This window comes from Mus caroli, chromosome 5, assembly GCF_900094665.2.
Source record: "Mus caroli chromosome 5, CAROLI_EIJ_v1.1, whole genome shotgun sequence".
Classification (NCBI taxonomy): Eukaryota; Metazoa; Chordata; class Mammalia; order Rodentia; family Muridae; genus Mus; species Mus caroli.
Genome location: NC_034574.1, coordinates 65,238,334 through 65,252,389, shown reverse-complemented (window position 1 = coordinate 65,252,389; position 14,056 = coordinate 65,238,334). Strand labels below are relative to the sequence as shown.

Here is a 14,056-nt window from a genome sequence, read left to right as displayed (position 1 = left end):
TGAAGACTTGAACACTGAAATTACATCTGTCTCATCTATAGTGTATATTCCTAACAGTATAAGCATGGATATGTTTGGCTTTAAATGTGAGCTATAAAAATCACAGTATGTCTGCAGGAAAAATGAAAGGAGAAAAATGTCTGTTAACAGCTAACTGCACCATTTTCATTCTGGGTGATTGGAGTCATTGGCTTTATTTGAGCCTGATTACTCAGTCTTAGAACAATTCACATGTACATGTGTGTGCGTAGTCACGTGTGTGTCAGGGGAGGGGGAAGAGGTTAACTTCTGGTATTATTCCTTGTGCGGCAAGCACTTTGCTTGAAATAGTCTCTCAGTGGTCTGGAATTTGTCAAGTAGAGTACACTGGCTCACACCATCAAGGCCCAGAGACCTGTCTTTCTGTTGTCCCCTTCCCAGATGAGTTTACAAATGCATGTGGCCATAGTTTTGCTAGTATTCATTCTGGGGATCTAATCCAGGTCCTTGTGCTTACAGAGGGGACACTTAGCAGCAGAATAACCCCCAGGCCATGAGAGCCAAAGAGGCTTTGCATAAGTATCACTAAGGATGCTGTACTTCTCTTTGATGCTGTTTTGAGGCTTGGCATACCAATGGGAAGTTATATTCTTTGTGCTGTGGATTTTATGTTCATATAATTGGCTCATTGTATCCTGATTTCCCTCTTTAACTTTATAACCATGCCCTGCTCCTGTGCTTCTCAGTGAGTACTTTTTGCTGATAGTAGATTCATGTGGCACCCGTGTAGCATAGAACTCTTTTTCCCAAGTCTTCTTCAGCCAAGAGGCAGGGCCCGTCTCTGTGGTCTCTGTCCTCATTTCTGACTCCTTTTTCCAGCACGTGCTCAGTATGTTCCAAGCCATGTTTACCACTGCATGAAAAATGACTGGTTCACGTACTGAAGTTAATCTGCCATTCCCGCTCCTCTCCTTCACTTCAGAAACCCCTTCCTACCTTCTTGGTTCTCTTTTCCACAGCCATGAAGGGAAAACACTAAGAAGTACTTTGCATTTCATATCATGTGCATAACAAAACAGAAAAGAATAAGTCTATCTACTTTTCCCCCTTCTTGCTCTTGATGGATGTTAATGCTGTCCGGGTCTTAGACTGTGTAGCAAGACTGGATGTAACTTAGTAACAGTTTTTGTTTTTACTGACCCGCTGTGTTTTTATTGTTAACCCCACTATAATTGACTAAGTACTGAATTTTGGTGTTATTGCATTTTATTACAAATAATTAAGAATGTTCAATTACTTTAAATAATTGCTAATGACTGAAGCAGAGGATGAATTGTTGCAACAACTGGAGTTAAGTCGTCGTGGTCCCAGGGTGAGAATCTTCTAACGAGGCATCTAATAAATTAATCTGAATAAGTACTGTTGATTTCCAATGTCTTAAACAATAAAATTCCATGTGAATGTAGCATTTCCTCAATGGACAAGCAGACTTATTCCTGTAGACTAGAAAGGAGTGGGGGCGGGGGGAAGCAAACAACTGGAAAACGGGGAAGACAGGAGGGAAAGCATGCACTTTGAATGACAGCATGATGTAATGAAACCTCATTTTGTCACATTATCTTGTCATGCCCAGGACATAACACTTCCTCCAACTTATAATTATTTCATGCATTGGCCAGCTTCACTCAGTCATCCAATTTGCATTGGCAGAAGTCATGCCTTTCTTGCCTCTCTCGATTGTTGTCATCTCCAGCACAATGCTTGGCCTAGAAAATGTGTAACGTATCTGTATATCTGTTGTATCCAACATCATTTTTTTGTAGGTTTGATGTCATTTTCTTTAAAACAAACTGAAAATGTATAAATTGCTTGTAGAGCAACTAAACCAGCCAAGACACCACCTAGGTTTGTATTTTGAGTGTTTATACTCTAGCACATAGTGCTTATCTGGAAGTTAGGGTCTAAAAGTAGATAGGGCTTTGAACATTATAGTCTGGCCTCTAGTTCCACCGTTGCTCTCTGCTTTCTGTGCGGCAATACTGTGAGGAGCCCTTTTACCACACACACTTGCCACCATCGCTTCCTTACAACAATAGACTGGAATCTTCTGAAACTATGAACCAAAAGAAGTCTCTCCTCACTTAAGCCATGTTTGTGGTATGGCCACAGCAATGTGTAAGTAGCACATACTATAGTTCTTGTTTTCACTGATATAAAACTCTGTGAGGGTGGGAGAAGGCAAGACGGAGGGTAGACAAAGAGATCAATCAACATCAAATATCCCTGATATCACTGAAAACCAGGAGAAGGAAATTAAAGCAGGTTCATAAGCAGAGAACAATAGAGGAGGCAGAATGGCCAGGTGCAGGATACACACTGAAAGCCAGATTATGTTGCTTCCAGTATTGGGTTTAAGAGAGAAATGATTCAGTTAGTCACTGGTAATTGGAAGCACTTGATTTCCAAAAATTCTGAATGCTTTAAACATCACCAATCATGTGGACTGCCCTTGACAAATCTTGGCCATTATCACACATGCATGTGACTATGTTTAATTGACAATTGGATCAAGTTTGTGACTCGGGTCAGAGACTATAGCTCAGGATATACTTTCAAGAGTCTCCAGAACATGGTGTGATTAAGATCAGAGCATGTTGACGTTGACACCAAGGGAGTGAGAGAAGGACCCAGGAGAAAAGATGGGCAAGGGGCAGGGAGCAACCTATGAGATTGGAAGAAACTCCTAAGACTGATAAGACCTGTAAACTTGGAGAAGAAAGCTAATTTTAAGGTAAAAATTATTTACCAAATTAAGACAAAAATATTGAAGACAAATGCTCCTCCAAAATGGGACCAGAGATTGACCATTGGGGTTTGTAAGTGGGCATTTAAAACCTTGCAAGGAACTGCCCTGAAAACCTGATGCTTCCCTGAAGAGTTTGTTCTCTCTTGGAAGAATTTCTTAGTTTTGGCTTCCCCACACCCTCCATTCTTCTTTAATATTCTCCCTTGCTCCTCTCTCTTCCTCTTAACTTTCAAGCATCATTCTTATGCCATCAACAGCTGACTGCCCCTAAGACCAAACAAGTTCTATTTTCAAGAGTGTCCTATCCAAGAAGGCTGAGTGCTTGCTACTAGAATTGCAACGATGCATGGGAGATCATCGTGGCCCTTCAAAAGAATGACATGCAAATTTGTGAAACATTCCGCATTTTTTAAAAAAATAATTAAATAATTAAAGTAATGATGGGAGAAGTCTGAGCTTTGCTTCCTCATATAATAATGCTCGAGTATTCATTCCTCAGGTCACTGTGTGGCCGCTTTTCACATGAATGAATTAGGAGACAGGCATGGGAACAGCCACTGTTCATATACCAAAATTGCTTTAAAAAGCATGTACCATCAAAACAGATAGTTGAAGGTACTCTCTTGGATTGTTTTTAGGAGAGAGGATGCTGATGTTTGGAAAGTGGTATTTGGCATAAACAACCTGGACCATCCATCAGGCTTCATGCAGACCCGCTTTGTGAAGGCCATCCTGCTACACCCCCGTTACAGTCGAGCAGTGGTAGACTATGATATCAGCGTGGTGGAGCTGAGTGATGATATCAATGAGACAAGCTACGTCAGACCTGTCTGCCTACCCAGTCCAGAGGAGTATCTAGAACCAGATACGTACTGCTACATCACAGGCTGGGGCCACATGGGCAATAAAAGTGAGTGAGCATCATTAGTCATGATTGCCCGTTCTGCAAGCGTAGGGTTAGTTTTAGGCTTTGTCTATCATTTCCCATGTAAAAACACAGCCACATGGTGTAAATACTAAGCTTGTGTTATAGTCTCCCCTCTAAGTCAACTGCACACATGAACCATCCATTATAATGCATAAACCTGCCTGCCTGAGATGCAAACTCAAGCATCCTTCCACACAGTTCTGATCTTTCTCCAGAGGGCTATTACCAATGTTTTTGAGCTTCCATGCAAGGTATGACCTACCCAACATCCCTGCTAGAGAGAACAGTGGTTTGGGCTATCTCTTGGCAGAAATATCTCTAGGCAATTCCATTTCTGCAGTCAAGCTACATAGTCACACTTTCAGTTTTGCAATCGATTTGTTCTTATCTACATAGGCAGCACATCCTTCTATGAAGAAGTGTGATACATATCTAACTATTTAAATTACTTCAATTGCTTCAAATTGCTTCATGGAAAGTGATTTAAACACAAAATACATAGAAAAAGTTTGACTTATTTAAAGTTTATAATAAGAGCCAAGAACAAAATAGTTGTGTCATCTGCAGGAGTGGGCCATTCTCTGAATGGTGGCATCTTGATATTAACCACAAGAACACCAATTTAAAGGAACATGCCATCACTCCTATACAAAAGAACCATGACTAGCATTGTAATAAAATGAGCAGAATATACTTCACAGTGCCTCTATTTGTGTTCACCACAAAATATCTATATAAATTCATGGTAATACGGTACATGGCACATATACCATAGTCAGGGGATACATGAGGAATAGGCAAATGAATTCTTTCTGGAATATCAGATTGACCCTGGCCATTCCAATCTCTTGCTTTCTACAGAAAGGATGAGGTGATCCTAGAACATATAAGATTGTTATACAAGGAAAATAGCACTGTGACCTCTAAGATGCTCGTGATATGAGCCTTGTCTACCCTAGTGTGCAGTACACTATTGACTGCTGTGCTCATTATAATCCTGATGACATCCTTCTGGTTTGTTAGGCTTGTAGTATATCACGTTTGTTTTCCCCAAATGATTATTATTAGTACTGTTTCCCCATCACGGCTTCAAATCTGTGTGGATTTTAGGATGTGCAAATAAGATGTATGAGGTTTTGCTTGCAGACAGCCACTGTTATTCCTGAGAAACTTTAAGCAAGACAGAAGCCATATACTCCATCTATTGTAAGCAAGAGATGATGCTGTCCCTTTCAAAATTTGTCACAGCCTCTAGGATGAAAGGTTCCACATCAGAACAAAGGTCACAGGGGCACGTGTGAGGTGGGCCAGTTCCTGTGAGGGTCAGAAGCTTTTCTCGAATCCTAGAGCAGGATGGATGTGCTAAGCTAAAAACTCTGCCCTGTCGTCCTCCTTTCCACAGCACATGACAAGGGGACACCCTTCCTAATGCTGTGACCCTTTAATTCATGTTCATGTTCTAGTGACCCCCCCAACCATACATTTTTATTGCAACCTCATAACCATAATTTTGCTACTGTTATGAGTCATAATATAAGAACCTGATATGCAGGATATCTGATATGAAATCTCTGTGAATGGGTCACTCAACCTCCATAGGGGTCGTGACCCATGGGTTAAGAAATTCTTACTTGAATAATGTGTCTCACTAGAAAAATAGGAGCATCATCAGATAGATGATTGCTATCAAAAGTTCTAAGCAGGACATTTGGGTTTCAAATAAATCTTCCCCTTGAGATGATATTTTTGGGAAATGATGTGGTTCTCTCGGTGTTTTGAAAATATTCCTGCAATATTTTTCATTTTGTATTTTGCTGGCCACGCCTTTGTCAGTCTTATGTTCTTGTGTGTCTCTCTTTGTTCTTCTTCTTTGAGCACAGTGCCCTTTAAGCTGCAGGAGGGGGAGGTCCGCATTATCCCTCTGGAGCAGTGCCAGTCCTATTTTGACATGAAAACCATCACCAATCGGATGATCTGTGCTGGCTATGAGTCCGGCACCGTGGACTCATGCATGGTAAGCTGCCTTACAACCCTGCCAGCAATCAGGATCCTCCATGACTTTCGTGAGCTTGCAGAGCTGATCACAAGTCATGTGTGGTCCCTCCGGAACATTTATGAATATTGTTCACTGCCAGGAGGAGAGTTGAGACAACCCATCTCCTTTGATCAATTTGGTGGCTAAGACAGACCTAATCATGAGGGACAAATAGAAATCACAGCTTCAAATGCACTGTCTTAAGCAGTAGGGGGACACCAGAGGACACTGCCATGTATAACCACAATAACATTAGGACATACATTGGCAGTCCAGCTCCCATAGTGTATGAAAGGACTTCTGTCTACAATTGCTTGATATGTCATGGCCTTCATTTGACTAGCAGCCTGTCATTGTCACTGCCTCTAACCTCAGACAGGACTTAATGGCCATTGAGATCTTCCAAACATGGCTTATCTGCAGTGTCTGGGAGGTTTCAAACATTTACTTAAATGTTCGGCAGCTATTGTGCTGAACTGTCTCTGGGGTTCAAATGGACAAATGCACCAACTAGCAAGCAAGTGGGGGGCAGGCTGTGAGGTTTCTACTCTGCTGTTCTGTTGCTTTAGAGAGGTCAGACTGCTCCTAAGATTTTTGTATTAAGCAAAGAAAAGCCACACTCATCATTAGCCCAAGACAATTACATGGCATTTGGGAGGGTTCATTTTAGAACATTATGTACAACTGATTAATTGGGGATGTTTTAATTTTCCATTTTGGGGTACTTCCCACTTTTATAAGATCAATTTAAACAATAAAACTGTTGAGATAATTAGTTTTAATGCCTAAAGCTTTTTTTTTTAATTTATGACATTTTGTGGTATGTTATATAAGCCTTCTGACCTCATGACAAGACAGAACAAAATCTCTTTACTCAGTACATCAATCCCTTTAAAACTCAGAATCCATATTTATTGGAATGTTCAGTTTATACAGTGGAAAGCAGATGCCCTCCCAGGCTTACTATGGAAAACTTTGCTGAAATTTTCCAACTCAGTTAAGCTGTTGGGCTTCATTGTACCCTTAGGATGATAGTCCCACCCCTAGACCTCTGAACTCCCATGACTAATGTCAATTGCTGTTCCTTGCAGGGAGACAGCGGTGGGCCTTTGGTTTGTGAACGACCCGGAGGACAGTGGACATTATTTGGTTTAACTTCATGGGGCTCCGTCTGCTTTTCCAAAGTTCTGGGACCTGGAGTGTACAGCAATGTGTCTTACTTTGTTGGCTGGATTGAAAGACAAATATATATCCAGACCTTTCTCCAAAAGAAATCCCAAGAATAATCAGAGACTTTGTGGGGAAACCTACATGGAGAATGACCCTCTTAAACGGAAGCTTGTCCTGCCAAGAGTTGTACGAACAGGCATTTCGCAGACAGGACACTCAACATGCACTGCAAGATCTCTCCTGTTTGTGCTAGATGAGTTTTACTCAGGCTTTAATCTCTTTCAACATTATCGTTCATTAATTTCATGAATCCTTTTAAAAGCACAGAGCAAAGTAGGTTTTGTTCTTTTGCTAGGCTAACCTTGAATGTAGTGTGCAATTATCAACCCATAGAGACATTTGGAGCTCTAGGGTAACAAGTTATAGAAAGCTCCTTTTATTACTACTACAACACACACACACGGAGATACACGCTGACTGATCTCCATTTTCTGCTTAAGCCTAGTGGCTTAGGGGGCACATTTCAGAACTGATCTTGGAGACTGGCTTTTAATTTGTAAAAAGCCAGGAGAATATATATATATGCTTTTATTATTTACTATACTCTTCTAAATAACTTGAAGAAATCATGAAAGACAGAGAAAGGACCCAAAGTGTTGATCTAGACAGTTGAAGTTGCAAGAATGTAAAATTCTCTAGCCAACCAAACTAACACTCCAAAGTAAGTATAATTCTATCCTTTCTGTATTCAAATTAAGCTTAAAATCTCCATCAGATTTGTTCCCGTTACTGGGAATTTTCGGTGTATGTCACTTAGATGACTATGATGTCAAAGGCCAGGTCAATCCTTGAGGAAATAATTTGTTTGCTTATGTGGGAATGAATAAGAATCTTTTCCATTCCGTAAAACACACAAATTAAAAAGGAGAAAAAAATTAAATAATATCCCACACCTAATTAAATCTGAGAATTAGTCTGCTCGTATTCACCCAAAACAGAAAAGTTACAGAAATATATTTCAAAGTGCAGCAAAATGTTGCATGGAGTATATAACATTTTGCAATTTCCCCCTCGTGATGTCTAACATCTGGTATTGCCATTTTGCCTCATTGATAATTAAAACTAAATTTTAAGGATGCTTTTAAGCACTGGGCCACTTTATGGGAATCAATTTCCAAAGCAATTAGTGGTTACAAGTATTTTTTCCCACTAAAAAGTTTAAAAACACAAACCTTCATATATACCTAATTTAATTAGCCACATGAACTATGTAACATGCAAATGCCTTTTTGAACAAGTAGGATGCACTGCTAAACTTCACCAGCAACCAAACTGCCTCAGTATTGCTTACAGGGACTACCTGCAATTTTATATGTGTATTTTGTACTCTTTTTCTAGATAGTTCAAATACAAAACATTGTTTCAACCTCTATTCTCCATGTTATTCACCTCTTGTCCTGGAATTTGTTACAAAGTGTGTGTAGCAAATGGTTGTACTGCAGTCAGGACTATATGAAGGTTTAGGACCATTGGGTCGATTTTGTTATAATTGTTGGCACATAATTAATAAAATATTTTTAGCATTGGTGAGCCTGTAGTCAGTAAAATGTACCTACTGGACTTATTTTAAATAATTCTGAATACAAATAGAATGGTATAATCTTTTTTATTTTTTATTTTTCTGGAGGACTATGGGTAGACTATAGAGACCACGTTCCAGAAAAGTGATTATCCCTTTAATAGCATAGTGGTACCCAGGGTTGTACAGCACACTCTCACAGGAACCTGCTCCTCTGAACTAGTAACAATTTCATGGTTATTCTGATGAGTTGTTAATAATACTAATTGTGGGCTGGAGAGATGGCTCAGTGGTTAAGAGCACCATCTGATCTTCCAGGGATCCTGAGTTCAATTCCCAGCAACCACAGGGTGACTCACGGCCATCTGTAATGAAATCTGATGCCCTCTTCTGGTGTGTCTGAAGACAGTGACATTGTACTCACATACATAAAATAAATAAGTCTTTAATAATAGTAATAATTGTTCACGAAGTACTCAGAGAACATCAACTCTGCTAAAGACTGAGTAGTCCATTTTCAAGTGTTCCTATGCTTTAGAAACCTCTTATAACAAAATCATAACCCCAAACTCTTCATTATTTGTTTTCTTGGATTCCTCAAAATATGCTGAAATATTCTAAATATAAAGATACACCACACCCACACTAGCTTTTCTAATTTTGCATAAAATTGTTGTTCTATAAATTCGACCTTTTAAAATCTTTACAGAGATCTGAAAATCTCAGAACAAGGTGTGCTTCAGAAGGTATTTTTTAATTAAAGAAAAATAGTTAATCATTATATAATTAGATGTAGCAATACTTTTTAGCAAGATATACAAGTCATTGCATAAAGTATATAAATAGCTTCAGATTTATCCAACACATTAAGTTTGGAATTAATTTATGAGCAAAGTTATGAGGATTTTTGGAGCTGTAGGTATAAGATTATAGCCCCATGACATAAACATTAATGCTTTCCTATATTCTTTTTTTTTTTTTTTTTTTTTTTTGGTTTTTCGAGACAGGGTTTCTCTGTGTAGCCCTGGCTGTCCTGGCACTCACTTTGTAGACCAGGCTGGCCTCGAACTCAGAAATCCGCCTGCCTCTGCCTCCCAAGTGCTGGGACTAAAGGCGTGCGCCACCACGCCCGGCTACTTTCCTATATTCTTATGTACAGATAATTCACATTTTGGAAACGACCTGCTTCTTCCTCCCTTTCGTCACATTCCTTTAATCTTTATATTAAAACCTTTTGTTGCATATGAGATTCGCTTTAAGGTTTATCTGGGAAGTGATGATCTCAAGGACTGAATTCCCGTTGCTATGGCGATGATGAATGATCTGGTATCAAGTGATTTTTCCCCCATAAACAAAAAGGCCCGAACCGCATTCTGACAAAGGCACGCCTTGGTGTTTTCCTCCTCAGGGCTAGCATCAATTACAGCCAGATTCAGAGAGTAGTTACAGGAGTGATGACAGTTTCCAGTGAACATCATTTATTAAATAATTTATTTTAAAAAAAAATCTCAAGGAAGCAGAAGGCAGCTTCGTTTAGACACATGGTTTTGTGACAGTTCCAGAAATCAGTCTATGTGAAAAGACCATTTAACAATGATACCAGGAAGGGACAGAAAGTGACTGGGACAGTACCCAGCGGGTAACAGTTAGGCCCTGAGAGTAACAGTTTATAAGACTTTCATGTAGACACTGATCTTTAGCATAGAGGTTCATGAAGAGAATTCTAGATGACAGGGAGGTGGCAGCTGTCAGGTGGATATGGAAGCTTTGAAAGACTTCAACAAGAGTACATGACTTCACAGTAGCAAATTGACTTGACTAGTGTAAGTTAGCTTCTAGGCATTAAATGGAGCCAGCATCCATCTGTGATTTGTCACAGCAGAAACCTTGCTACAGACATCTCTACCCTTCAATATGTTTATTTTTCTAAGAGCCTCGGAGATTCCCACTGAGAATAACCTGGATCAATTTCAACCTATATCTCATTCTGTGGAGGGCACAACACAGACAAACTCTTGAGCACTGTTACAACTATGAACTCTCAAGTGGACTCTGGAAGACTTTTGAAATGATTGTCTCATTTTTAACATGAGTGTCATCAATTTTAGAACCCAGGAGTTGCTCACACACGGCCTGTAGGCTCAGGTGATTGTGTTTCATGGCCATTTGTCCGTTTCCTGGTTGACAACATCTGCACATAGGGAGTCTCTGCATCTACTCAGTAATAGGGTAAGCAGTAAACAAAGTAAACAGAGCAGAAGGCAGCCTGGGATTGTTGAAAACACTAGCCTTCTTCTTTGCCCTTCCCTACAAAGGCTACTTCAGCAGAAAACTGAAATGACAGAGAGTGACGACAAACACCTTCAGTCGGGGACCCAAACCTTCTCTCATGGGAAATAAAAGGCTCTTGGGAATTTGTCCTCAAAAATTAATGAGTTTTCCTAATGAACAATTTTTAAAAGTACTTTTTTTTTTCATAAGGAGAATTCAGGTTGGACCTCACCTAAAGCATTTTTCAAATGCATGGTGAGGCTAATCTGTAAAATAAATATATTTCAAATAAGCTTCTTTGATAATGTTTGCATTTAGAAGACATTAAAATTCCTTTACAAAAATCAACATTTCACAAAAACAACACATTCTCCTGAATGAAATATTCCAGTTCTTAAACTCTGCTCTGGTCAAACACTATCCTTTGTTTACAAATGTACTCACAGGTATACAATGATAGATAGGTTCTTGGTTTTTCCATGCTAAGCAAAATGCTGACATCCCATGTACAAAGCCACAAGTAATCCTAACTTCTGAGAGGTGCCTCTTCTACATCCTTCCAAACTTGAAGGATTACCAGCAACTCTAAGCAGGGTGTCCTGAGTGTTTAGCTTGCTGAGGATCCAGTCATCTTGGAGGCCCCAGGTTCAGAGCAGCCACGGTCTAGCGCAGTCTCACATGTGCTCTGCTGAACAGTACACACTGTTGCTGACTTCATTGCAAGGACAGCAGAAGACCCAGGTGTTGGTCTTCCTGACATAGCAGCTGATTCGCTGGCATGCTTAGATGCCACGTGATTGACCTTTGCCGTCCCTCTCCACCTCTTGAGAGCTTCAGCTCTCTCCTCTGGAGGTAGTCTGTCAAAGTACTTGGCTCTGAGAACTGGAGATGGAAACACGGATCCCTGAAGAACTCGGTATACAAACCTAGGTTACAAAGAACATCATAGAATTATGTTCACTCCCATTGCATCAGGGGACCCATGGAGAATACTTATCAGTTAAAAAAAAATATCACTTGGCTTCTGAGATGGGCGAAGGTAAGTCAGGTATAAAATGGAGATTAAAAATAATATTAAACTGGGCGGGGTGTTAAGCCTTTATAATTCCAACACTTAGAACGTTAAATTAGAGGGATAGCTATGAGTTCAAGGTCAGCTTAAGCTTGTCAGTGAGTTTCAGGCCAGTTTGGGCTACTGTGCAAAACCCTGATTTTAAAAACTCAAAATAATTTTAAAATATTAAGGAAATTAATATTTGTTTACCATTAGCAAATAGTAAGGATCCTCTAAATGCCTGCCAAATAAGCATAAAGAGTTCCTTCTTCTCCTGTCACAATGTTAATTAATTTCAACATGAGTTTTGGGGGCAGGGGGAGGAAACACTCAAAGCATAGACGATTCTTCTGCATAAGTGAAGATGGAGCTCCTGTTAGCAGCTCCATTACCTGTGACCCACAGGAAGCTTTGACATGCGATAGACGTTGTACACTGTAATAATATATAGGGAGCCTTTATGAAGTCTATAAGGGGTCTGCTCTTCCACCTTCACCACGGGCGGATGCAGTACTAAAGTTTCATCCTTGAATGAGAGTCATCAGACATGCTAGGACCTTGACGTGGGACTTCCCAATCTCCAGAGCTCTGAGCTAGGACATTTCTGTTTATAAGATACCCGGTTTGAATATTCTGTTATAGCTGTAAGACAGGTCAAGGCAAGGGCTCAGGGGATGGTAGTTAGGGCACAATAAATCCTCAGATAATTCCATGAAGCAGTTTCTTTATTCCTGTGAGCTACCATCAAATTGGATCTTTCCATGACAGAGACATATATGTCTTCACTCACTTAATCTAGGTCTGCTTATGGGACAATAGCATGTAGGCTGACTTCCTCACTGCTGAACAGGGTGGTCTTCCATTCATTCTTAGTAGTTACTTGTAGCCTCTGATCCCATGTACTTACTGTCTTGAGAAGCAAACAAATGACATACCTCGGCAGGAGTGCTACGAAGGTTGTAAGTACACAAACTAAGTAGAACACAGGGTCTAGCATGTGCTTCTGCATGATCCCGTAGGGGTTGGAGGGTGGGTTGCAAGTGACACATAAGGCTCCAAAAGCCAAGGCAAAGAAAAAGTAGGACAAGATGCTCCCAACAGTGACCAGCATGTGGATCCAAGTCTGCAAGACAGAAAGGGCCCGGAAAGGAATGCTTACTGGGAGTGTATTGCAACATGGCAAAACCCTCTCTGTTAAAGGAACAAGTACATCCGAGCTCCGAGGGGCTCATTTTACAGACCTTACCACCCAACACCCAAGGGCATAAGGGAAAAACATCATTCCAGAGTGGCTTATGTTAGCGTTTGAATGCTAAAAGATTAAATCAAAAGTCAATGGGCAATTCCATTGGCTGGTTGAGTTTGTACTGTCCATGTACCAGGAGGTATTGAATTTCCTTTTTCTTTTTTATATAACCCCTCATTTGTTTTGTTGTTGTTGTTGTTGCTGTTGTTTTAATACAGCCATTCATTGATTTGATTAAAGGTGTTACCTTAATTCGGTAATCTTCAAACCTTCACCCATTCACATATATAGTAGGAACTACCTTTGCTCAGGCATACTCGAATTCTCTTCCCTTAGCTAGCATTCAAGGGGCTTGCAGCTCTCAACTCCCTTTCAATGAAGCAAGGGTCAATGAATGGGGACAGATGTTTAGAACTCCCAAGATAGAAGCTTGTAAGAGCTCCTCCATGGCGTAGTACAGCCTGCATCACACCCAACAATGTTGGTGTGTGTGTGTGTGTCTGTGTGTGTAGTGGGGAAGGGAGGGTGGTCTTTACTTCTATGCAAAACACTGTCTCCAGAAAATCTCTTCTCTAGGACTGTAATTTTCAAACAAATATAATTCACTCTTACTTTGTTTTCAATTATGCAAAGTGTTTCCGCAAAGTACATATCTTTGCAGAAGTCACAAAGATTGTTCCTATTTTATAAAATGTGGCTTTTCAGAAAATGTTAGCTAATTCCTTGATTAACAATGTCATGCCTCTAGAACAATGGGTGTCTTAGTCAGGGTTTCTATTCCTGCACAAACATCATGACCAAGAAAGAAGCTGGGGAGGAAAGGGTTTATTCAGCTTACACTTCCATACTGCTGTTCATCACCAAAGGAAGTCAGGACTGGAACTCAAGCAGGGCAGGAAGCAGGAGCTGATGCAGAGGCCATGGAGAGATGTTTCTTACTGGCTTGCTTCCCCTGGCTTGCTCAGCTTGATCTCTTATAGAACCAAGA

The 14,056-nt window shown here is 40.2% G+C and overlaps 2 protein-coding genes across 5 annotated transcripts in view; one reads left to right on the top strand and one right to left on the bottom strand.

The window, feature by feature from the left end:
* Corin (corin, serine peptidase) overlaps positions 1-8,506 on the top strand; it is a 201,519-nt gene extending 193,013 nt beyond the window's left edge. For 2 of the 3 annotated variants that reach the window (XM_029477597.1, XM_021163653.2), the window contains 3 exons: positions 3,424-3,695; positions 5,594-5,727; positions 6,840-8,506. In XM_029477597.1, coding sequence (XP_029333457.1) covers positions 3,424-3,695; positions 5,594-5,727; positions 6,840-7,034 — 601 coding nt within the window. In that variant the 3' untranslated portion in view covers positions 7,035-8,506. Of the gene's footprint in view, positions 1-3,423; positions 3,696-5,593; positions 5,728-6,839 lie in introns of those variants that run through there. The other variant, XM_029477598.1, reaches the window with a different exon arrangement.
* A 1,465-nt stretch (positions 8,507-9,971) lies between these two features.
* The window catches only part of Atp10d (ATPase phospholipid transporting 10D (putative)), a 95,514-nt gene continuing 91,429 nt past the window's right edge, over positions 9,972-14,056 (bottom strand). For both annotated transcript variants that reach the window (XM_021162656.1, XM_029477564.1), the window contains 2 exons: positions 12,758-12,945; positions 9,972-11,694 (listed from right to left, as the gene is read on the bottom strand). In XM_021162656.1, coding sequence (XP_021018315.1) covers positions 11,376-11,694; positions 12,758-12,945 — 507 coding nt within the window. In that variant the 3' untranslated portion in view covers positions 9,972-11,375. The remainder of the gene's footprint in view (positions 11,695-12,757; positions 12,946-14,056) is intronic.